The 24,754-nt window shown below is 44.6% G+C and overlaps 2 protein-coding genes across 13 annotated transcripts in view; one reads left to right on the forward strand and one right to left on the reverse strand.

Annotated features, from left to right (window-relative positions):
* CNTRL (centriolin) overlaps positions 1-6,428 on the forward strand; it is a 30,750-nt gene extending 24,322 nt beyond the window's left edge. For 10 of the 12 annotated variants that reach the window (XM_015879133.2, XM_015879132.2, XM_015879135.2 and 7 more), the window contains 11 exons: positions 185-342; positions 901-974; positions 1,552-1,740; positions 2,613-2,838; positions 3,144-3,349; positions 3,650-3,790; positions 4,031-4,306; positions 4,404-4,466; positions 5,024-5,230; positions 5,473-5,570; positions 6,112-6,428. In XM_015879133.2, coding sequence (XP_015734619.1) covers positions 185-342; positions 901-974; positions 1,552-1,740; positions 2,613-2,838; positions 3,144-3,349; positions 3,650-3,790; positions 4,031-4,306; positions 4,404-4,466; positions 5,024-5,230; positions 5,473-5,556 — 1,624 coding nt within the window. In that variant the 3' untranslated portion in view covers positions 5,557-5,570; positions 6,112-6,428. Of the gene's footprint in view, positions 1-184; positions 343-900; positions 975-1,551; positions 1,741-2,612; positions 2,839-3,125; positions 3,350-3,649; positions 3,791-4,030; positions 4,307-4,403; positions 4,536-5,023; positions 5,231-5,472; positions 5,571-6,111 lie in introns of those variants that run through there. The other 2 variants (XM_032448133.1, XR_004309146.1) reach the window with 2 other exon arrangements.
* An 842-nt stretch (positions 6,429-7,270) lies between these two features.
* RAB14 (RAB14, member RAS oncogene family) lies at positions 7,271-22,430 on the reverse strand. The gene is made up of 8 exons (XM_015879142.2): positions 22,225-22,430; positions 15,021-15,079; positions 14,355-14,408; positions 12,725-12,902; positions 11,583-11,649; positions 10,641-10,728; positions 10,281-10,311; positions 7,271-9,396 (listed from the first exon to the last, which is right to left on the reverse strand). Exons 2-8 carry the CDS (start codon positions 15,070-15,072, stop codon positions 9,219-9,221), a joined length of 648 nt encoding a protein of 215 aa, XP_015734628.1. The 5' UTR covers positions 15,073-15,079; positions 22,225-22,430; the 3' UTR covers positions 7,271-9,218.
* Between the last annotated feature and the right edge of the window lie 2,324 nt (positions 22,431-24,754).

The following is a 24,754-nucleotide window of genomic DNA, read 5'->3' on the forward strand; positions in this document are numbered from 1 at the left end:
TCACTGAATGCAGCGGTGTTTCTCATGGCAATGCAGTGAGAAATGTTATGAAAAGCAAAATGTTCAGCCTTGGAATGAGAAAGCTGTGATGTTCTTCTGGCTGCTGGGTAGCATCCCCTTGAATTGGAAACAAACTGCAGCATGGACCTCCAACAAACCACCTGTATGCATTCACATCTTACAGAGACTTGGCTGCTACTGAAGACAGCATCAGAACTGCATTGACCAATGTAGAAAAAACAGAGCTGGACATTAAAAACCTGCAGCAGGAGGTAGATGGGCTGAATAAACAAAAAAGGTCACTTCATGAAGAGATTGCTGATGTACAAAAAGATCTTGAAGGTAAAGATGAAACTGCAGGTTTTAAGTTGTAACAAAGTTTAAGCTACATCTTCTAATGTAACTTCTTTTATGTAACGACTATATGATGTTATCAGCATGCTCAAATATCTACTGGCTGAGGGTATTTAATATATCAAGATGTAGACTTTTCTATTTTTATCCATTTACAAGAAAGTTTAGCTGCAAAGTTATTTTGTTGATTGCTGATTGTATGGGAACTGTTGGGTCCCAGCCAGGCAGCCCTGGGAGCACAGAGGTGGGTAATTCATCCCTGTGACTGGAAGGGGTGGAGCCTGGCTGCACCTCTCTTAGACCCCATTTAAGGGCTGATTGCCACTGGGGAAGGATCTCTTTCTGGAGATCCCTCCTTGGTGAAGCTTTCCCCTGCAAACCTGGAATCTTCTGATATGGGTGAGCAATCTTCTTCCCTTCCTTTATAGCACCTTTCTATTGTGCTGGTCCTTCCGTCATCACATCTGTTGTAACACCTTTCCCATCATGTAGATCTGTTCAGTTGCTCCACTGATTGAAAATGTCTTTCACCAACTATTTTTCTAGACAAAAAGAATGAACTAGAGATGCTGAAAGGAGAATTAAGTGAGTCCAGGCAGCAGCTTCAGCTGGCAGAACAGGTTAGTTTGGGTCAAATATGGATGGTTTTAATGCAGTGAGTAAATTGATGCGCAGAAACAAGGGACAATTTCTATCACTGCTGTCAGTCTATCTCCTGTTTTTTCATCTAAATATGCTGTCTCAAACTCATATCCTTTGCAGAGATAATAAACAATGGCTAGTTAACTTCTTTATTCTTGCAGGGTTTGCAGTGATTAGGGCAACAATAGGTACCTCAACAGATAACTTGTTTTGTGCTTTTGAATGTGAAGGGAAGTGGCAGCTGTTGATCCTAGTCAGGTTGTTATTACCAAAAGCACCTAATGGGGTGTTAGAGTATGTGGTTCAGGAGGGGTGAGTTGGTGGGGTTTGGTGGTGATCATTGTTGGGTATTGTTATTTATTATTTGTTCTTATGTGCATCTCCTAGCATTTTATCTGGTGATTCCTACTCTGTTAATTCACTTGAGCTGGTTTAGGAAGGAACTAATCTTCAGTGTGGTTGGGGATGATGAGTTACTTTCACATGGAAGCCTTTTTAGTCAGACACCTGTAGCTTTTAGCAGCCAGTTATGTCAATTAATCTTCTGTCTTTCAGAATTTGAAAGATAATGCAAAGCACCAGGAAGAGCTGCTTAGAGAGCAGGCAACCCTGAAAGAAGATATCCTAAAATGTGTAAGGAAATGTAAGGATTGTCAAGAGAGACAGAAAAAGAGAGAGAACCACTTGCAGCGGCTCCAGAAAGAGATTGAAGAGAAAGAGACAATACTGGCCAAACAAGAAGCGGTAAATAACCTGAGACTTGTTGAGCTTTTGCCTGACCTCTAAAAATAATGCAGGTGGAAAAACTTTGGGTGCAAGTGTACAAATAACGTGCAGCATTTAATGACATGAGGTGTCTCTAGTAGAAGTAAGAAAAGCTTCAGCGTTCTGTTATGCCTGACTGAATACTGGCCTCCCAGCAAGGGGCTTCTCCTTCTTATTGGGATCCTTGTGTGCAGAACCAGGTGCAAGAAGGGCCGATGTAGTGGGAGGTGCAGTGTGGTGCTGTGTGTTGGCTGCTGGGCTGTTACTGATTTGGCTGAGGACATGGACTGGCAGAGACAATTCTCCATAATTTCTGATTTGTCAGCTGACAAACAAGAACAACTGGATACACTTTGGAGAACTTCTTCATAGAATTTGTATTTATTGTGGGAGACAAGTGAACAGTGACGGTTATCTGAAATGATAACATGCATCTCAAATAAAACTGAACAAAACCTAAATGCATCTGTGTTCCAGAACTCCAAAACTAAGCAGCAGGAGATTCAGGACTTTTTATTTTGAAGCTTATTTCTGGCATCTCAAAGTTTGGGTGTTGTACTATTTGCAGCTACTTGTTCTTCTACTGTACTTCTAAGTGAGACCATCAATTGTTTGTGGAAATTACCTTATTTGGCTTTAATAAAGCATTAATTAAAAGAAAAACTGAGGGAACTATTGTGAAATTAAGGAGGAAACATGGCAAGTGCTCCTGTTTGGGCTGAGTACCAGACTGTATTTCTTCTTTCAGATTTCTGCTGCTATCTTTAGTGTGGTTTGGTGATGGGATTTGTTCTTATCGAGCTGCTATGAGTTAAACTGTACCAATTTAAACTTATATTTGTTTTTGGCAGATCCTTTATGACCTCAAGCAAAATTCAGAACACGAAGGGAAAAAACTGGAAGAAAATACTGCTAAACTTAAAGAACAGAAACTGCTTTTGGAAAAGGAACTCACAAATCAACGAGAGAAACTGGAACAGGCAATAGCAAAAGTAAGGCTGACAGAAGAAAACAACAGGAAGCTGGAAAAAGAAGCATCTCAATTTGCAGCACTTGAAGAAACTATCAGAAAAAGCAGTAAGATCTATCACACAAATAAGTTTATCATTACAGTGTGTGGGCGCTAAGTCAAGTGAAACCAAACAGTGTCTGTTAGTCTTGCTTGGATTTTAATTCAGCACTTTGTTTGACTCTTGATCCTTAAGTTCATTTGCTCAAAGAAATGCAGTTCTGAAGGCAGATGGCTTTCTGTCACCTCTCCTCTGGTGCCAGTGTTCATCTAAACATCACTAGCCAGAGTAGTTTGAAAATACCTTATGTCTGAAATATGCCAAAGTATTTACATTTCTTCTAATCAGTGTCAGTTTAAATATCATTTACAGAACATCAGATATCAGAAAAAGAACTACAGTTACAACAGAAAAACAGAGAAATTCAGTCTCTCCAAAAAGAATTGGAACTCTCCAAGTCTGAGCTGAACCATCTCCAGGGGCAGCTGGCATTGGAGAGGAAAAGAGCTGAAAAACGAATCTGCAGTCTGAAAGAAGCAATGCAAATGCAGAGGACACAGCTTGAAAGAGAACTGCATGTAAGTCTTGGCTGGGGGAGGGGGAGAATGTTAGAGGCTTTTGGTTATTTTTAAACAGTAAAATGATAGATTACCCCTTTTATTGCTGAGGAACAAAAGTCATGTGTTAACTTTGTGATAAAACAGATCTTGAAGCAGCCAAACTGTGATATTTCCAGGCTGTGCTGCAGAGTACCCCTGGTTACTCTTAATGCTGTTTCTGCACTTTAACTTGAAGAAATTGTCTTATGTAGGCTCTCTTGATTCATTTTCTCAAGTGGGTGCTCATGGTAAAAGGCAATCTTTGCTGCATTTTCCTAGGAACAAAAGCATGAAAATAACTGCCTGCAAAGTGATATAGCAGCTGCTGAACAAGTAGCACAGAATAACCACGAGCGAACCAAGCGCCTCATTAAAGAGCTTGGCCAGATCCAGCAGGACTACATGGATCTCCAGAACCAGGTATAACTATAAATAAAGGCTGTCTGGGGCAAAGCAGTGTCTTCCTGACAGGTGCCTCATAGGCAATTAAAGTTAATTTCATAATTAGGGCTGCATCTGTTCAGAGTTTGATTTCTGATTTCAGTGGTTAAAATGTGCATACTTCATAACTTAACAAGTCTTAATTCTGTGGGGAATTCCTCTGGGTTGTTGTGTTTGTGATATGACAGCAGAGTAGCAAGACTGTGTTTTATGTTGCAGGTTAAAACTCAAGAAGACCTGGAAAAGAGACAAAGAGAAATGGAAAACACAGCAACATTGCTTAAATTAGAGGTTGAAGATAATATTAAAACAGGGTTTAAATCTTCATGCCCATCTTCTCCAGAACTATTGGAGGATTTGGAAGCATTGTCTGCAGTAAATAAAAGTCTGCAGCGTGAGTCTGATAATTTAGATGAGATGTTTTCATTTGCTGCTGATGATGAAGGATTGTTCTCATTGGGAAAGAAGTTGGATTTGTCTCAAATCTTCATAACGGTACAAAGCTCTCAGACAGGAGCTGCTGCTCACACTGCAGCTGAGTGTGTCCGTGTTGGTAACGCTCAGGTGCTGAATGTGTTTGTGTTTCCAACAGGATGAACAGTGGCGTGGAGAGGTTCTCCGAGAGAAACTGCAGCATCACGAAGATCGGCTGAAGGTGGTACATCTCTTTCCTTTGCACAGATCTGTCTGCAGGTCCCTTCCAAAAAGAATCTGAACAAAATGGGTGTGGGGGATCCTTCTCCAGCTGTCACAGTCACCCCATACATAATGACCAGCAGCAGAGTATCTTTGGGTATCTTGTTGGATGGGAGTAGTAAAAGAAAGCCCAGCATGTTCTATCAAGATGAACAGTAACTATAGCTGGCTTTTTGAGTATGCCAGCATGATCCCTTCCCTGATGTTGTACTGTGGTATGGTAGTAGCATAAGAATCGACAGTTCACAGGCACTTGTGGCTATTTAAAGTAGAGATGATGGCACAGTTCATTTAGAACATACCTGTTGTTCCTTTCAAGCAGTTAATGATGGGGTGCCACAGAAATACAGCTTATTTCTGACTTAAGGAGGTGAACTGTTTAGAAGTAAGTTGATTTGTAAACCCATTGCCAGCCGCTTGTGATTTGAGAGATTCTAATAGTATGTCCCTTACAGCTTGGCCTCAGACTTCAAAATTGCACTAACTGGATGCTAATAGAACTAACCATTTGTTCAGGCTCAGCTCCGGCACTGCATGTCCAAGCAAGTGGATGTATTGATCAGAGGAAAGCAGCAGACACAGGGCAGCCTTCACAGCCTGCAGCGACAGGTCGACGCGCTGGATGACCTGGTCAGCAGCACTTCCTCAGACTCACTGTTTGCAGCTGAAAGTTCAGCAAGTCTGCTGTCTCTTCGTGATGCTCTGAACTTAACGAAAACACAGGTAATGCTCTAGTGTAATAAGTCTGATTGCTTCTTTAACTCACTAGCAGTCTGTTGTGCCCATCCACCTTCCAGCTGGAGGCACTGCAGGGTTTTGACAACCATTCTGTACTCAGTTCCTTTGCCCGTAGTAACTTGTGAAGTAGGCAGGCTTTCTTCTTTATGTTTTTAATCCATTGTTTCCTTCATGACCGTAACTCCTACAGACAGGGACTCATTACTCAGACTTCTGCTTTTTTCCAGGCTGCTCTGACAGGACACACACGCTTCCCCAGCAGCTCCGCAGTCGTTCCAGCAGTGGCGCAGACGTGGCATTCCTGCTCATGAGGAATCTCTCAGAGGTAAGAGATGACTCCAGCTGAGCTGGCACTGGATGCTGATCTGTGTGTCTCCAATCTGGGGTAGCTGTGGGCTGCAGGTGGGCCCAGCACTGCTCACAGACCATTGCTTTAGGACAAATGAAAGCATTCCTGTGCTTGGTGTCAGTGCTATTTTGGTTCTTAGGTATGTATTTTCAGACAGGTTGCATGTAAACTTCCAAATGACACATGGAAATCATAAATGTGTTGACTGACATAAGCTATTTCCATCCATAATCTTAAAATAATACATACCTGATTTTAACTAATTTACACTGTGACACTCAGAATGCAGTTACACCAAGGTGCGTGTGGGCCTGTTAATTAATGACTCAAAACCTAAGCTGCAAGAGCTGTTGCACATCAGTGCTCAGCAGAGAAGCAACACCACACGCACCTACAGCTCTCAGGATGTGCAGTATCCATGCGGTCCTAATGGTGCAGGTGCTGAACACATCGGGTTGTGCTACAGGCAGAGCAGGTTGTGCCATGACAGCTTCTCACTCATGTCGCTCTCTTTTAGGCAGCTGCTGATCTCCACGTGCCCTGAGGCTGTGCCATCGTCTTCCACTCCTGAAGCCTTCTACCTCAGTGTTCTGCAGGCCTTTGCTAAAAGGTATTTAGCAGCAATAGCCAATGGCTGTGTACTGTGAAATCTCTGTAGGACTCAGTAAGGGAGCTCTGTGTAGAGATGTTATTTTTAAGAAATACTGATTTAAGGGTCTTTAAAACTACTGCTGTCATTGAAGTGTGGCTATTTCTCAGTTTACATTTTCAAGAGTTGTCACGTTTTTAAATGCACAGATGTTAAATAAAACTATTTTTGAATACTTTCTTAAAGTTGTGACCACAACTTCATCCTTACTTTGTTTTTAATATGCATCCTGTAATGGCCTTGCACTGCTAGCTCTTTAACAGTGCCATCTTAATAGTGGCAACAACTCTTTGTGTACAGTACCATTTGTTACACTGATATCCACACCATAGCAATTACTGGTTGCTGTTGGTAAGCATTGCTGCACTGTCTCTGAAGCCCAACCTGTATCATTATTTCTGATACATGCGAGTATGGCCTTTGCAACAAGATTGCAAACAAAGCAGTGCTCGGTAAATGAAGAGCAGCAGGAAGGCAGAAGGAAAGGGGACATTCTTCCACCATGCAAAGCAGGCTTGTCTCTAAGTACATCCTTACCCCTCCTGCCAGGTGGGACACAAGGACTTTCTAGAGCTGCTTTTGCTGGAGGCAGGTTTCAGAACAGTCCCCAGCCTTGCCCTCTCATCTACATTATCATCACCACCACTGACAGACAGCAATGTTCATGCTCCCCACTTCATGCAGCCTGTTACAGCCTTAGGAAGGCTTCAGGGCAGTGGAAAAGCAACAGCAGCCTGTCACATTTTTTTACCCTAGGGCCCTTTTCAGAAGTTAACACAATCAGTTAAAGCTCAACTGCCACCACATGCAAGATTCCCTTCTAAGCTTCTCTCTTCTACAGCTTTTCCCAGCACTCAAAGCCTGACTGCAGGCAAGCAGAAGTGCCTACAAAGCAGCATTTGCAAGGCAGTGCAATGCAGTAGGTGGAAGATAGCCTAGAAAGGTGGGAGTGAAGAGCTGCAGCTGTAAGTCACAGAAGCAGAGAAGTCACAGCACAAGTAGAGCAAGAAACACAAGGCACTGCAGGTTATCTAGATACAGGTACTTTATTTACAAATATTTAGATTAATAGCATTGTTACATCAAATGAGGAGTACAGCAGTCCAAACAAATCCTTTCTGTGACAGAAACAATAAGGCCTACTGTAACTTACTCTGGGAATACAGGTATTGCACCTCAACAAGCTGTAGTCATTAGAACATTTACTTCCAAACTTCATGGCAGCAGCAGGTCCTGGTCCCTGGGCAAACCCCGCTGTGGTACAACCTTGGTTTAAGCAGGACACATCAGCTGTAGAGCTCAAACATACCCATCTACTAAAGAATACTAGTTAAAAAAAACTAACCAGACAGAACAAAGGGACAGCGCACAAACAAGTTACCCAAATCCTATTGTCTGCACATTCCAGTTTTTTTTTTTTTGGCTTTTATTTAACATTGACTGTACAATACTCTGGTACCACTGTTGACTTACACATCTGAACAGTTCATAGTTTTAGTGTCTGGAGAAGGAATTTCAGACTACTTTGTATCTTAAGCACTGCAGTAAGATTAGAAGTCGGACAGCTGAGTGTGGTTAAACACTTACCCTTTCCTTTTGGAAACTGTATTCAGTGTATTCATAAATGAAGCTATAAGTGACATACAGTTCTGCATACAGTGACACATCCTAGTCCTGACACCACAATAAACCCCACACGTAGGCTGTATACTGTGGGTTTACTGTCTCCCCTTTACAGAAGCAGTACGTGTGCCCTCTCAGGAAGGTGGCACCCTTCAAGAACAAACCTGCCCTAGAAGCCCTCAGCTGTAGTGTTAAAATACAACAGTAGCTACGACTCCCCAGGGAACACAAGTTGTTCCGACTGTCCAGTTCAGTATCTGACCATTCAAAAGGTTAAAGGTATAAAAGCATAAGATGTGCAAGAGAACCAGCCTTGGTATACAGAGCAAGGCAGGTAACGAAGCCCAGTAATGTGAAATGCTTACAGAAGAAAAAAGCAGGTTAGCACACTGCTGATTGCACAGAACAGGATTAATAACATGGCATAGAGATACCACAGTGCAAAGATGAAGGACAGATTCCACTAGTGTTAATTTCGGCACTGGGATTCGAGTTCCCCCAGCACAATGTCCACTGTCAACACCAAGGAGTTAAGCTGCTGTTAGTGAACTGCAGTTACACCTACGTCTGTACTGATGGGCGGTGTGGTCACATACAGGTCATACTGTACAAACTGATATTTTCTTATATACTGTTCTAATGCCAGTAATCATTTTCTTCATTAAAATCATATACACAGGATGTATTTAACTGTTAGCTCAGTTCCTTCAAATTTTATACATATTTACGTTCTGTTAGCAAATGGATAAAAGTGGCAAAAAATGATGTAAAGCTATGAGCACAAGAAGGAATGGTTCGTTTCCCTGTGCAAGTTGTACCCTCCTGCACCAGCCCCCCTGCCCCCAACATGCACAACCATGGGGAATCCTTTCAACAAAGCACATTGGTACGGAGCCCCTCTCTACCATCAGAAGTCATTTCACAGCAAAAAGAGAAAAAAAGAACCCAAAAACTTATCCTTTCCTATGGACAGCTCTACACAGTTAAGAGGTGGGGAAGAAAGGCTGAAGAACCATCAAATTAAACCGTACAAGACAAAGCCCTGCAAAAGTGTAAAATCATGAGTCCAGCATCAGTGCTCAGTTTAAATTATGTATCTGTGACACTATCACAAGGACAATCAAGGAAAAAAAAAAAAATTCTAGATTCACCATGCAGGAGAGGTTTTATTACTCTACTTGCCTTGGATAACCTGATTACATCTAAAGTTGTTTAGCAGTTTAGTACTGTGTTAAACTTGTTTCAGTTTTAATTAAACCCAATAAGATGTACAGAAGACAGGGAAGCAATCAAAAGCACTGCTCCCAACAGACAGAGGTGAAAGGTCAGAAATGAAGCCATGGAAGGGGTCACTAGCAGCCGCAGCCTTCTCTCTGGGGCTGGGGTTCGCTGGTTAGCCGCCCCCCCTGCGGAGCTGATGGTTTGTGCTGTACACCCGACTCTGCAGCGTTCAGATCCAGGCTTCCATCTTGGATGTTCTGGTAGATTTTCTTGGCAGCCTCCAGGAAAGCATCCTCAACATTCTCTCCACTACAAGAAGAGCAGCAGGAGTTAATTAGGTTACACTTCAGCACAGAAACACAGGATGTACAGGCAGTTGGCTGGATGTCCTCACTGCTTGTCTCAAGCAACAGAACTGGTAGTATTTAAAAGCAGACACACCATGAGGCATAACAGCCCCTAACAGCCCATCTGCAGGACAGTTTCTGATATGGTACCTGTCTCCAGCTGTTACATCCATTAGGAGCAGCCCTGAACACCGCTCTGTATCAGAACACTGAACATCAGAAATAAACTACAGCACTGAGCTACGTGTCCAGAACAATTCTGAAAGGCCAAAAGACAGCGGAGCTATTGCTGGTCAAACTCCTGTTGTTAGGAAGGTCTGTTAGAACAGGTGCCAGCTGGAATATTTTGCAGCAGGAGATCGGATCATTTGCATTCTGTCAGGCTCTCCAACCAACAGAGCCAACCAGGAGCACTGCATGGCAGCTCCTTTGTGAGGTCAGGAACTGAGCGCTCCCTACAGAGCTCTATCCCTACAGAGCTTGCTTAGAGCTCGAAACATCTGAGGGAAGTACCTGGGGGAAGTCATGCTCTTGGGAACCACCATCAACTACATGTGCACACCCATCTGAGGCTGAAACAAGCTCTAACTAAAACAAACTGATTTTAGCCCAAGTCTTCCTGAAACACAGCACAAGATTTAACTCCTCAATGACTTTTAAGCCAAAGCTGACATGAATTGAAACTGCCAGGCACACCTTACCTCAGGACAAGCCCAGAGTTGTTGGTTTGTTGGGTTTTTTTTTGCTTATAAAACAGTGTTACACTTGGCTGTATTTACTCATAACCAATATTTTCCTTTTAAACAGATAACATCCAATGCGTTACTCTAGATAGAAGTAACTTACGTTTTTGCACTTGCTTCAAGGAACAATAAACCTGTTCGGAAACAGAAATTTAACTGTCAGTCAACACATAATATGCTTAATATAGTCCCAAATAATCGTGTTATGGCATTCAGTCACGTGCAAGAGGCTACTTTAGTACTCCATGATATATTATGACAAAGCTGGGGCAGCATCAATACACAAGCTGATTTCCAAAGCTAAGCAGATGGAATTAATCCAGGCTGAGGCACCACAGGAGTTCATACATACAACAACATGCCTTTGTAAGTGTGAGCTTGTATCTACCAAGGGTGAGGGTGCACTTTGATATCACTACCACACATAGGAAACAACGGCTCAAGAGGAAAAAGAAAAACGCACCATTTTCTTCAGCAAATTGTTTGGCTTCTTCATATGTAACATCTCTCTGTGCTTCCAGATCTGCTTTATTTCCTATGAGGATTATCACCTAGTTCAGAAGAGAGAAAATTAGTCTGAGAAAAAGCTTATCAGCTGCTTCACTATTACACTTCTATAAAAGATGGAAAATAAAAAGGAAACATTCAGAAAGGCATAACTGCAAATATGACGTATCTTCAGGGCAGCGCTGCTCTAGCAGAGCCCCTGTCAAGGGGTCAAGACCAGTTGCCAGCTGCTATTCTCAAACTCTTTAAGCTGTTCTCATGAGATGAGGTCCTAAAAAGCAACAGTCCTACTCTTCAGTGCTGGAAGTTGTACTTCTCGTGTTTAGCCAGCTGCTAATCCAGCCACAATCTTTACAAGTTTTCTTTCATCGCAGCAGGGAGTCTTCCCAAAAGTCTGGTTCTAAAATATTTCGGAGTCATTCACAAGACTGAAGGACAACAGATCTGTTGTTTAGTCAGAGATGTAGAACATCCCTCCTAACCTCTCCTCCAGAGACGGGGCAGCTTTTGCTCAAGATTCAGTTTACTCTGCATTTCGCCTCATTACCACCACAAGGCGCCAAGCAGTAGTAACAGCAGTTAAGCTCTGTTCAGATGTTACCATAATTCTGGTCTCCAACAGCAGGAAAAAGGCCCACAAGAAATAAAGCACAGTAAGAGTTTTGGAATAAGCCATTTTTTTTCCTGCACAAGAACCTCCATTTCTGCACTAACTGCAGTAAGGGAAGAGCTACTGATCTGCTGGGGAGTGGGGACATTCAGAACTAAGTAGCTGAGAAACAGATGCAGTTTCTTTTAAAGAACACTGCTATCACTGCAGATGCTTTGGCCTAAGCCTTCCATCTCTTGCTTTGAGATAAACAATTTTGCTCTACAAGCTAAATAGAGTCCAACTTACAGTATTTGGATTGGTGAGATTCCTTGCATCTGTCAGCCAGCTGCTTAAGTGATTATATGTACTTCTTCTGCAAAGAATCAAGCGAGTACAGGTTTTAGCTACAGTATTTTTTAAATATTTAAGTGCCAGCAGCACAGTTAGCATCCATTAAGCACATTAACACATCACACCTGCTCCTCTCCCCAGCTCAAGAAACAGGGAGCAGCAGCAACATCTTGTTCAGACACGTACCAAGACTTCAACAAACCAACTTCCAAACCATAGAGCAACACAAACAAGGTGGAAGGACAGACCAACTCACACTTCACTATGTGGTGGTGTTACTCTCGCCACAAGGACAACATTCATATTGTATTAAATAGAACACATTAAAGGATTTCCTGACAGAAACTGTTAGTACAGCAGTACAGCTCTGTACAGAGCCTTGACAGCAAACAGCACATCATCATTTGCTTTTGTATTTAATCAAACAGGTGATACCTTTATGTATAAAAAAGAAGCACACAAAGAATATCAAGAACAGCCTCGATGATGAGGTGTGAAACACAGGAAGGCAGAAGTATTTCATGTTACACATCTGATTAATTATTCTTTCAGAAGCATCTTTAATTTTCATTTGCAAATGGAGAACAGAATAGCTTCTGTGCCATCTCCTCTCATTGGAGAAGTCTCACTTCTGGGTCTCTTCATGGGCTACTCCTCCAGTTCTCTCACATACACATTATACACATTTGCACAGCCCATTGCAATAGAAGCAATATTCTGTTCTATATTTCTGATAGGTAAATGGCAGCATTCACTGCCTCCCTCCATCACTAGCAAGAGAGGAGCTCACGTACTGCAGGGCAAGTTCTAAGGGTAAAGCCCATTTTCTAGCCAACTTCAATGCAGGCAGTTGAGACCTGAACCCACAGCATCCTTTGTTTGTCAGCAGTGAAGTTTTCCAAGTCAAGCACTCAGTTCCCTACATTTCATTTTGAGCTTTTTAACTACTCAGGAAAAGAAGGGTGGTAACCTTCACACAACATGACATTGAGTCCTGGTGAAGTCAAGGGGACAGACCAGACAGTGCATAAAGGCTGAGGTACCCAAAGAGCTTCCAGAGAACACAGTGATGATAGAGACAACCAGCAGCACCTTACCTGGTAATGTCATAGACCATGAGAGCTCCTGCCGCTCCTCTGTAATAGCTTCGTGTGACAGCCCTGAATCTCTCTTGTCCTGCTGTATCCCAGATCTGTAGTTTAATTTTTTGGCCACTAACTTCAATTATTCTTGTGCCAAATTCAACACCAATTGTGTGGGGACAATCCGCCATAACTGTCATGAAAAATAAGAGGGAAGATCAGTTCTTTCTAGTGCACTGTTCCTGCTACAGAGATCTTACTACCATCCCCTTTCTGACACCCTGAACACCTTCCTTCTCAAAGAAGGCGGCCTCCTTACAGCTACAGTTACTGAACTGTATCACTTAATGAATCATTTCCTGGACTGCTGCTTTAAGAATAAAAAGATTCCTTGCCTTCCCCAGTGCATTTACAACTGACTCCACTTATACCAGGAAGTATTGAGTCAGTTGATCCTCAGCCCTGTCCCCGCAGGAATGGTTGACTCTTTTAACACAGTAGGATAAGGAAGCTTTAGGGAATTACCAAGATTGAGTTAAAAGCCTGAAACAGCTGAGAAACAAATACTCAAGTTGGCTCAGACTGAGTGAAGTCTGTGATCATCCACAGAGACAATTTAATGCACAATTATCATACAGCAAATCAAATACTAAAAGGTTTCTGATTGATTACAATAAATCCATCCTAAGATGCTCATCTTCACGAGCAGTGAAGAAAATAGAGAAAGGTTGAATACCACCTTTATTCAAGAGTCCCATAGCAGAGATGCTTTATAAACCAGCTTGTTTGGCTGTGCCCCTTCTACATAACACACTGTAAGAACAAGTCACTGCCTGTTCATAAACGGAACCGAATGCAAAGTAGCACTTACACAAGTGGGTTTTCTGGGGTTTGGATTCAAAGCAGCAGTTAAAAACTCACTTCCTACTACAAAACAGGAACATTTAATCTGCAGCATGCACACAGTTACTGCACATCTAGAGTAGTGCAAGAGAAAGACCAGCTCCATACTAACAGATAGCTACAGACTTGTCCATTGAGCGTGAGCTACATGGGAAGTCGTAAGAGTTTGTAACAGCCACTGCAAACTCAATGCAATGCACATTAGTAGGAAGAGCTGAAGCTGATTCTTAGTTAGCTGTGATAGCGTACATGAAGAAATATTACAGTTGAGATGGAATGCTGAAAGCCTTGACCAGCATCACGCAGGAGCAGTCCTAGTGCCATGAGTCACAGCAGCTACAGAGAATGACAACGCTTAAATCTGCAGTCCGTGAAAAGTGAATCCCCCACCCCTTCAAGTACTTAACTTTTAAAACCTACAGCTGAGTTTAAAGCCATACCAGCATTAAATACACACATTTTAGACAATAAATCTCACTGTTTCATATCACAATTCCCTGGGAAAGCTGTGAAAACACATGTACCTTCCCACTCTTGGACAGGACTGGCATCATTCTTGCTATTACTACAGCAGCATTTTACTTCTATAATTGCAGAAGACAAAACAGAAGTCTGACCAAGCACTGTACAAACCTCCCCATGTTATGATATAGATCAAGCTCACCTATGACAGAAGCAGAAAGGCAGGAAAGAGAGATGAAGTACAGCAGTTTCAATGAGCACTGTGTACTGAAATACTCACATTTCTTTTCCGTGAATTGGTGAAGCAAACAGGACTTTCCTACACCCATGTCCCCTGTTACAGAAAGAGCAGTTAGAGCAGACACCGTGTTGTCGCAACAAGCACATTCTGCTCATCCCACACAACACACATACAGGGACAGGCAGCTGCTCCTTTCCCAGGTCTAACATGCAACTTCCTTGCTTCCTACACCTGGCTACAGCCTTCAAGATTTATCAGTGTTACAGCCAAACTGTAATTTTGGTTGCAGGTACAGAGCTGCAAGCAAGGGTGGAGCAGAAAATACACAAGTGACGATAACTGCATTACTGACTTCACACTTGTGTTTCACAAGGTCAGAATAAGGCTGACCTGCAAGAAACTGAAGCACAACACACTGAGTGCTCACCCTTCTCCTGTGTTACTTGCAACTGCAAGTAGAGGCTATCAAAAAATATGGATAACCACCCAGCCCCACTCCCAGCAGCACTGAAAGCATCTGCATTCATTTGGATCAGCTGCTAAAGCTTTAGGGCAAATGTGGGGATCTATGAGGGACTGAGGCAGGATGAGGAACTGCTCAAAGAGCTAATGCTATACAGCAAGCAACACGAAACAGAAGTCAACAGTAGTTTGGAGGCACACTGTTACACACAGATACTGGAGCAAACATATCTAAGTACTTACCAATAATGATGTACTTAAAGATGTAGGAATAGTTGTAAGGTGCAGTTGCCATCGTGGCACTGAAAAACAAAAACAGAATATATCAGAACTGCTACTTGTTTGAACTGAACCCATTTCAGCCAACTGAGCCTACGCAAGCCAAGGAAAAGAAAAAGAACACCACCTTCTCTCTCCCCAGCCACCTCCTCATTCACAGTCCAAGTGTCCCAGCATTCAGCAGAACTCCCATACCATGTGCTCAGAAATCCCATCATCAATAACTCTGAACAGAAGCAGGTTCTTAGTATTGACACCCATTCAGTATCATCAGGAAAACTTTCCAGCCACTTAAGGGCTCCAGCAGGCTCTTGGTTCAGATGGTCACCAAGCTGACCAGCACACTGTAGCCCAGTAGCTGATGAGAGCTGGAAATAAAGCCTGACTCCAAAAAGCAATTATCACAAAAGGTTTTATAAAACCAGTGGTTTGGAACAACAACCAGACACCTTTGGGACTCACAACAGAGACAAACAGCACAGCTTGCATCAAACAGCTAAGAATTACTTCAGACAGCACAGGAATGCTGCAGCAGCATTGACTGCAGCCTGTACATCAGTGGAGCAGCCCAAGTCAGAGAGAAGATGCTCAGGAAATCAGTCATCACATCTGTGGCTCCACCTGCAGAGCGTGATCATCCCAAAGCTTCACAACCCTTTTGTTTCTTTGTTTGAAGCAGCACAGCTCACTGATCTTATAGGATTTATTCACTAATCTTTGCTCTGTAGAGGATTTAAACGATAGCGTTAAAATTTGTTTGGGATAAATACTTTCAACACTGTGGAGTTTTCCTACATGTAGGAGGAATTAGAAGTGGCCTCAGCTGTGTAAACTGACTTATCACTACTGTATCGCATATGCAGGATTGCAAGTCTACGCTGCTCAGATTTATTATTTTATCTCAGAGCAAAACGACAGCTTTTGTGCCAGACTTTAATTTAAACAAGACCTAAGTGCCATCATTTAAGCAAACAGGAAGTTTCTATTAGGAATTCACCATTTCCTGTCCTGCTCCTGCACGGCAGATAACCAGCCATGAGCACAACTGTACTGCTCACAGACAACATGGCCCCAGCCCAGGAAGGTCCTTCCAGTCACGCGTCATCCACATGACAAACCAAAGCAGCACCTCAAAGAAGTGAACACAAAGAAACTCACAAGCTTGTACCTTTTTCAGAAGTACTTTTCAGTAGAAGGTAGTGTTTCCTCAGCCAACATTGCTCCATAGCTGTGAATCACTGTCTTAAGGAAGGTGACTGCCAACAAACCTCACTCACTGTGCACAGGCTGACAGCCACAGCTCTGCACAGCAGAGGTTTGGAGCAAACACCCCTATCTAGACCATGGAGGAGAACAACTCCAAGGGGAAGGTGAGAAACATCCACCACATGCCAGATCTGCACCTTCCCATTGTGTTTTCCTCAAGATACAGGAGTTCCAGAGGCCTTCTAGCCCAAGCAGCAAAGTACCTCCATTAAGTCCTATGCAGACACACACTGTTTTATTAATCTTATTAATTGTATTAATTATTTTAAGTGCTACATAGTCAACAGCAACAACAAAAAGTCTTGGAGAGTCATTCTTGTCCATGTTGGCAAAACCAGAATTCCCAACTAGGTGCTGCATGGCTCCAAGAACCATCATTTCCATCAAGTCAAGGTGATTTTACACCAACTTCTTCCATGGCCACGTAAGAAATGGCACACAGACACCCCACACCTCTGTCACCCCCAGGCCCCGCTCAGCACAGCTGCTCACAGTGCTCTGCAGCGCTGCACAGCAGCACAACTCACATTTGTGTTTCAGATGTGCCGCCCCAACCTGCCATCCAGCCAACAACAACTTCAGCCCATGTTTCCTACCAGCGAAAGAGTCCAGAGCTACAGTGTCAGCTTCAGTTCACACAGTTTGTTTCCAACACTGGCAAAGAAAGACAAGTAGCTGCACTTGAGACTTCAATGTTCAGGAGTTACTGCAGAAACAGTGTATACTTCAGAACACACAAATGTATCTTGCCCTGTCCCTCCTCTCCACCAGCCCCAGTTACACCTCCTGACCCATTGCACTACTTCTAACTGCTCTGCTGCAGTTCATTCTGATGGCAGACAAGGCTAAACCAGAGTACTAACCTGAGTACTATGAGGTACGGAAGTGAATAAAATTAAAAACAAAAGAGCTTGAGTAGGCCAACTTATATTTGCAAACCCTTTGGGAAGACAGCAGAAATGCAATGTTCTCCCCCACCCCCAAAGAAAACACATGCTACAGCCACTACATAAAGCTGAAGAGACTGAAAGCACCAATAGGAACCTAGTTTGACAGCTCTGCACCCTGTTAAGGCTATCTATCAACCTACATAGGTTTTCTGAAGGGAAAAAGGAGCTACCCAGCAGCTGTGAGATCCATCCTGAGCAAACCCCGATGTCCATCTCACACAGCACCCATTGGCTAAGGAATGCTAAGTACTCAGAAATACCCCACTGTAGTGCTTCCAAACACCTGACAATGATGCAGTGCACAAGGAAGAGGTCGCAGTGCCTATGCTTTTAAGAAGCAGCGCTGGAAGGTGGAAGCCTTTTTATTAAAAGCATGGGCAGACTGGGAGCTCTGTGCAGGCTGTGTCACAAAGTCTGGAAGGAGTCCTCACTGCTAAATATACCGCTCTGTTTACTTGACACCATTTCTATGTGCTGAGCTATGCCAACTTTCATTATACTCCTTATTTAAAGAGGTCTGCAACTGCACTACTTCGATATGAAAGAAACTGTCACTGCTTTGTAACATCTGCATCAAAATCAGTTCCCACTTCAAAGCAAGAGTTAGCAAACCACATCCTGCACTTGGTAACAAAGCCTGCTAAGAAACGGGTTGGAAAGGCCAACACCCTTCAAGCCATGTCTCACTGTGAGAACATCACCTTCACTCTTAGTGAGATGAGGCTGCTCTAAGGGTCTCCCCTTAGACCACAGAGCTCACATATTAGAGGAGATGATGTGCTTGCTGTCTGTAACTCTGGAACTAAACTATTCCACTTAGCAGCTAACAGCACATTAACCTACTTCACAGAGCAGAACCTTGTAACAACATTCCAGACTTCTCACAACTTCACCCCTTTCTTTGTTTCACTAAACGGACACACAGAACAATCCCTGCTGGAAGACAACCAAGTTCTAAATATAAAGCTGGATCAGAAGTGTGCAACATACAGGAAAAGAAAAAACCCATGACAACACAGAAGCCACTGAGAATTCAGCCTTAGGAAACATCCAAGCTCAGCACTCGCTACAGGCAAAAGAAGGAAGTTTAGACAAGAGCAGTGCACAGAAGAGCTCAGTAATCACAACAAATGTTAGCTACATGCTAATGCAGAGGGTTCATGTATTGTCAATAGGATCAGTTATCTGTAGAAAGTGGTGCTCTACACCCCTTCACAGCCCTCTGCTCCCTGTCATATTCCCAATACAGGGGTTCAGAGTGTTCCTCCTTGGTGAGCAGGAGTGGTGGCAGAAGGAACTGCAGGACTGAAGGAGTCCCATCCAAGCCTGCACAACCTACCTTCAGCCACAGCTGATGTTACACAACACAAAGTTAACCAGGCATCCATTCACTGGTAACAGAAAGCAGAAGTAGTTTTGTCTGGGAGCGTGGTCTGCCTGCCATCTTTCTTCCAGGAAAACGTGCCAACTTAGAACAAGTTCCAGCTCCCTTTCCCGAGGTAACGCTTCCCCAGAGCTTACAGCATTATTTCAGGGTGGCAACTGGCCAGAGGATCATGCTTCACTGTACACAGATCTCTGCTAGCTTCAAACCCTGTACGATTAATTTCTGTGTCACAATTAGGACAGGAATTTTTACCGTGTGTTGCTGTAATCCATTCTCCATACATCTTCTCTACCTCTTTATAATAAGAGAAGGCAGCCTTAACAAGATATTGGTGATGCTGGTATTTCTTCCTCTAAACAAGAAGCACCAGGCCAGTATTTTCACATCCAAAACTGCTTCAAACACCAGCATCTACCAATATAAACTGAGATAAGGTGGTTTGCTCTTATTATGAGTGTTATGGCAATGCACCCAGGATGAATTGTTAGCATCATACCCGTACCAGCTGTCACGAGGCCCATGCAGCTCCTCCCAGCCCAGCTGAGGGACACAGCCAATCAGGTCTGCAATGAGAATCATTTGCATAGAGAATCTTCACAACTTTATGCTAAGTAAGAATCTGTGTGTTATTAGGAGGGACTGGAACCTGTCATCACTGCATGTGCTGAATACCATTACCTGCTCAGCCCACATAGAGATGATACCTCAGCCTCAGGATGGTCTCAATATTACAGGCTCTCCTTAAAAACATACCAATGCAGCCAGACAACCACTTCAGTTAGTCTGGAGCCAGAGAGATTTGTATTTTACCCAACCACCCGGGAGGTTTGGGGCACTCCCCATGGATGTACTTCAGCAGAGGAACCTCAGAGGTCAAGTTCAGTCCCACCTCTATAGAAGAGAACACCACCACATCATCACTTCCAAATACCACAACTCTTTAAGGATATCAGAACTTGCATTTGTTCTAAATCCTCACACAAAATGAATGTGTTGTGTGACTCTGTGATAACCTTCCTTCTCTGCATATGTACTTGGGCGTCAACTTGCAATGAACACTAAGAACAGCAGGGGACAAAGGAGGGAAATCCAGGGAAACAATTGTTTCAACTTAAACTATTCCTCTGATGAAGAGTTTTGTCAAGCACATGAAGCAGAGCAGTGTAAATGGGATCTTCCTTTAGCAGGCTGCTGGAAGCACTGTCTGTAACTGCACCACTTGTGGTCTTCTGTAACATCACACTGTGACACTGGAAGGCAGTAATGGTTTTATCATCAGTTGATACACCCAAGTGGTGAATCCCCATCAGTCAGCTGGCTATAGGAAGCTGCGGGGTACCACTAAACTTCATTGTTGTTCTATTACACTCAGGACATTCAGATGTTCCTAAATATACAAACACCTCAGCCCTCATAAACAGAATGGCCTAACAGCCACCACTAATTCCCCTTGGTTCTTATTTTTGTATGTTCATCTGTAAAGAGCCCAACATGTAAGACTGACCCCAGAGCAGTGCCATCAGCAGCCTGCTAGCAGCTCATGCTCTCATAACATCACCTCTTGCTGGCCAGTTCCTTACTCATTTCTCAGCTCTTCCAGTCATCCTCTTTAGTGCCTCTGACTGGACTTTGCAGAAGCATCTGATGATGCACAGGACGATACATTTAGCTGAAGTGGTCTTCAATCAGAGCTTGCAGTCAGGCCTCTCATAATCTGCTTCTGAAGACCACTCTGCAGCTCCTCATTTCTCACACGTCCAGTCATTCTCTCTAGAAACACAAAAGGCCAGCAGCTGCTGGGCTGAGACTGGTGAGCTTGCAACTGAGCAGGACCTTCTTTCAGTTGTTTTTGAAGGAATATATTTGATATATACGATATTTCATGATCACATTACATACACTTCCTAGGCCTCAGACCAAGTTAGGATTTTGGAAGAACACACAGGCCAAGCACTCTTGGTTTAAAATAAAGAGAACATATGCCACCACCACTTTGATTCACCTCAACAGCTGTCCAGCTGCACACATTGTGGTGGTAAAGTCCTTTTTCACTCTACCAAGCTCTGCCATCTTGTTTCCTAAGCTTCCCACACTTAGATGCTGACCTCACTTCCGGGTTAGCAGACCTCACTTATCCAATTCTCCTCTCTCTATAAGAGGCTCCCACCTGCAACACATACCTACATAGGAGGCATAGGAGCGAAGTTCCAGAGATCTCAGATGAGCGTAGGGTCAGTATATACAAAAACCAGGAGATACTGTCAGATCGTAAATCAGAGCAGAAAGCAACTGCTGAGAGCCATTACCTCAGGAAGGAAGGGGGAAACAGTTTCAAAGAAACACTGAGGTCCAGCTCCTTTGTTGCAGAAACATACAGCAAAGCCAGAAACAATCCTAAGTTCCATTTGATGCACATGAGCAAGCAAGCAGCTTCAGAAGTTCAATTTACATTCAGAATCCCAGCACTGCCAGTATAACAGGTTTGTTTTCTGCTGTCCTTCACAATCCCACTCTTTTTCTCTTTGGCAGTCCTTAAAACATACGTATAAAGAGCTTCTTCCTTCAACTAAGATCCATGACTTGTTCAAATCCCTACAGGAAACTACTAAATTCTTTGTTAAATCATATTAGGCTACATGATAATTATTTTCTAAGCCCCTCAGGACTGGGATTTCCTTCCCATTCCCAAGCAGTGCCCAAGAACAAGAAGCCCTCAGTCCTAACCATGACAGAATGATCCCAAGACAAACATCCCACACCACAACGCAGGGTAACCATAAGAGCTACATTTCTGACTCGAGGTTCAAAGTGATTTAGGAGCTGGACAATCTACACCCAGGTGTGCTTCTACACCTGCAAAATCACAGCAGCACAAAACCACCACATTACAGAGTCCTCATCTAGGAACCTCCAGAGCGGAGCAATGCAGCCACGCCAAATCCCAACACAGACACGTTTTTCCTGCAAGGACAAAGCAGTATAATTTCAATTCCAGGCACAGCTATGTAATGCAAATAGGTGAAAGCAAGGAACTGCTGCTTTGGCAGCAGAAGCATTGACAAAAGGAAACGAAGCTGTTGCTTCCACAGATAGGAAGTAGCATAGATTCACCCCATGAGTTATTTTTCTATCTAAGTTCATTACAACAGCGCAGGCCAGGATAAGCAGAGATAACACCGCACATCAGCCACATTGTGTAACACACGCATACGGCAACCACACTGCAGCAATCACCGAGCTCACATATATGCTCACATACACCCAATGTGCTCCAGCACCCGCTGATGGCGCGGTGCACAGGGAGGCGGCGGCCGGCAGCGCACAGCGGCCTGGGCCTGCTCCTGCTCCCGGCTGGGCCTGCCCGCTGCACCTCCCAGGCCCCACGTCCCTCCGCCCTGAGCTGCCGCCGCCCGAGCGCGGCCCGCAGCGCCCAGTGCGGCACAGAATAGACCCGCACACAGCACCGGGAGGACGCGGAGCCACGGGCCGGGCCGGGCCGCGCTGCCGCCCAGTCAGTCCCGCGGGGCCTGGCGCTCCGTGCCGCCCCTCCCCAGCTCCTCCTTACCTGGGCTCAGGGAGCGTGTGGCTGTACAGCGTGGTTCTGCCGGCGACAGCCCGGTCCCCCTACGGGCACTGGAGCGCTCTGCTCGTGCTGGGCAGCGGCCGGGCCGGGTCCCACCTCACTCCAGCGCTCCCTCAGTCTCTGCTCCGCTGGCTCCACTGCGCCCCCATCACCCCCCTCCTTATCCAAGATGGCGGCGCCCCTCGCACGGGGTTTCCCCTCCCACTCTGGACGGGCTGCGGGGCTGCACAAAGGTGGGCGATGGAGGCGGGAAGGAGCCAATGGCGGGAAAAGCCCCGCCTCACAACGGCGGCGTGGGGCGGGAACGGAAGGGAAGGGCGGCAGGACTGAGCGGCTCCTCAGGAGAAGGGGCCGCCTCAGGTGGGCCGAGCTGTGTGTGAGCGCACAGCGCTGTGTCTGCTGCTCCATACGTGGTGGATGAAAGACTCAACATGAGCCAGCAGTGCGCTCTGGCAGCCCGGAAAGCAAATGGGATCCTGGGCTCCATCAGGAGAGGGTGGTCAGCAGGGATAGGGAGGTGATCGTCCCTCTCTACTCGGCTCTTGTGAGGCCCCATCTGTTGTACCGTGTCCAGGTGCGGAGCCCTCAGTACAAAAAAGACATGGAGATTTTGGAAAGGGTCCAGAGGAGGGACAGGAAGATGATCAGGGGGCTGGAGCACCTCCCCTATGAGGACAGGCTGAGGGAGTTGGGTTTGTTCAGCCTGGAGAAGAGAAGGTTGCGGGGTGACCTCACTGCAGCCTTTCAATACCTGAAGGGAACTTACTCCCAGGAGGAGAGTAAACTCTTGGAAAGGGCTGACAATAGCAGGACACGGGGAAATGGTTTTAAGTTAAAAGAGGGAAGATTTAGGTTGGATGTTAGGGGGAAGTTCTTCACTAGGAGAGTGGTTAGGCCCTGGAACAGGCTGCCCAGGGAGGTTGTGGATGCCCCGTCCTTGGAGGTGTTCAAGGCCAGGTTGGACGGGGCCCTGGGCAACCTGATCTAGTAAAGGTGTATGTTTGGTGGCCCTGCCAGGCAGGGGGTTGGAACTACATGATCCTTGAGGTCCCTTCCAACCCGGGTCATTCTGTGATTCTGTGTTTCCTACAGGGAACTCCTAACTGACCGCTCTCCATGCATCCCCCCCGCTGGGGATCACTCAGCATAAGCTAAATAATAAATATATCGGTAGGAAGGTACAAAATTACCATGTATTATTGCTGTCAGCTCACCTCCTTCCACAGCTCTTCTTATGGGGGTCTTACCTTTCAAATAGGTAACGCTGTGCAACAGCGCTGCTCTCGAATTTAGCAGTGCCATATATGGAGGGATTTGGACGAGAAAAATAGGTCAAAACGAGTCAGTGAGGATGAATTGAGTCAGTCAGGACGATTTCCACAAGAGGGAGTCGTTAAACACAAAACGATCGGGCTATTTTGACACCGTTACAGCCTGGTTTTCTGTCTGTCAGACACCCCGGTGCCTTTACACGCTCGGTATTCCCCCATATATTACCGACATGGACTAAGCTTTTTCTATAAAGAAGATGATTTTCAAAGGTCTTTAAGTTATGAAGTGTTGCTCCCTCCTGTGGCCACGGATATGGGCAGGATTACTCAGCAGCTCTCCAAACCACCTCAGTGTGAGGGCCGGGCTGAGAACACGCTGAACAGGGCGAAAAGTAGCTTTAGAATATACAAATAATCATTGTTACTTCTTATTTGCAACAAAGAAAGACGGAAGCCATTATCTAACCACAACAGAGGCCATCTTTTTCACGTGAAACTCAAACTTTGGGGCATATTTCATACCAAGCTGCTGTGTCGCATGAGCTGAAAGGCAATGCAGACTCGCCTTAAAGGGTCTGGTTTTGAATCCTATTCCAGAAGATTGGATAATGGCATCTTTACTGCTTTGCTTCTCGTGTCCTTGTGATCACATGAAAGCTGGCAGCAGTTTCTTGAGAGCGGTGATTGAGAAAAGGCTGAGTGCAGCTCATTCCTCCTGGACATCAGGGCAGAACCCAACAGCTGTCATTAAATCCCACTAACTTGGTAACAATAGCAGACGGCTGGAGATGAAACGCTGCCTATCCTCCCACCCTTCTTTGTGGGTTCCTGCCAGTTCAGTGCAGCACTTGGAATCCAGTTCTGAGTGTCTCTGTCTGCAGGCTGGCATTAAAGAGCAGCACCCAGACCATTCTGCTCCTGGATTTACTTTTTCTTACTTCTCAACATGGCTGTAAATAAATCAGGGGAAAAAGGGGAGAAAATCTACAGCCGAGACCTTTCAATGCAGCACCTCACAGCTATAGGAGGAGATCTTATGAAGAAGTGATACATAAAACACAACTGAAGGGTAAAAAAAAACCCGCAGCTGGCATTTATATGATGGCATGAAAGCAGCAATTCACAATGGTTAGGAAAACCTAAGTGGCCCAGCAGCAGTAACACAGGCTGGGAGGATCAGCAGGGAGGGCAGCTGAAGTAATGCATGTCTGCTTAGATGTGGTTTCTCCTTTTTGTTCCCC

Source organism: Coturnix japonica, chromosome 17 (genome assembly GCF_001577835.2).
Source record: "Coturnix japonica isolate 7356 chromosome 17, Coturnix japonica 2.1, whole genome shotgun sequence".
Taxonomy (NCBI): Eukaryota; Metazoa; Chordata; class Aves; order Galliformes; family Phasianidae; genus Coturnix; species Coturnix japonica.

What these genes read in the sequence shown, in the direction of transcription:
- RAB14 (XM_015879142.2), bottom strand. Translation starts at nt 15,072, where the DNA reads ATGGCAACTGCACCTTACAACTATTCCTACATCTTTAAGTACATCATT. An exon ending in ATGGTCTATGACATTACCAG is followed by an intron (nt 11,650 to 12,724) that starts GTAAGGTGCTGC and finishes GATTCTTTGCAG; the next exon opens with AAGAAGTACATATAATCACT. An exon ending in CTTGAAGCAAGTGCAAAAAC is followed by an intron (nt 9,397 to 10,280) that starts GTAAGTTACTTC and finishes CTCTTCTTGTAG; the next exon opens with TGGAGAGAATGTTGAGGATG.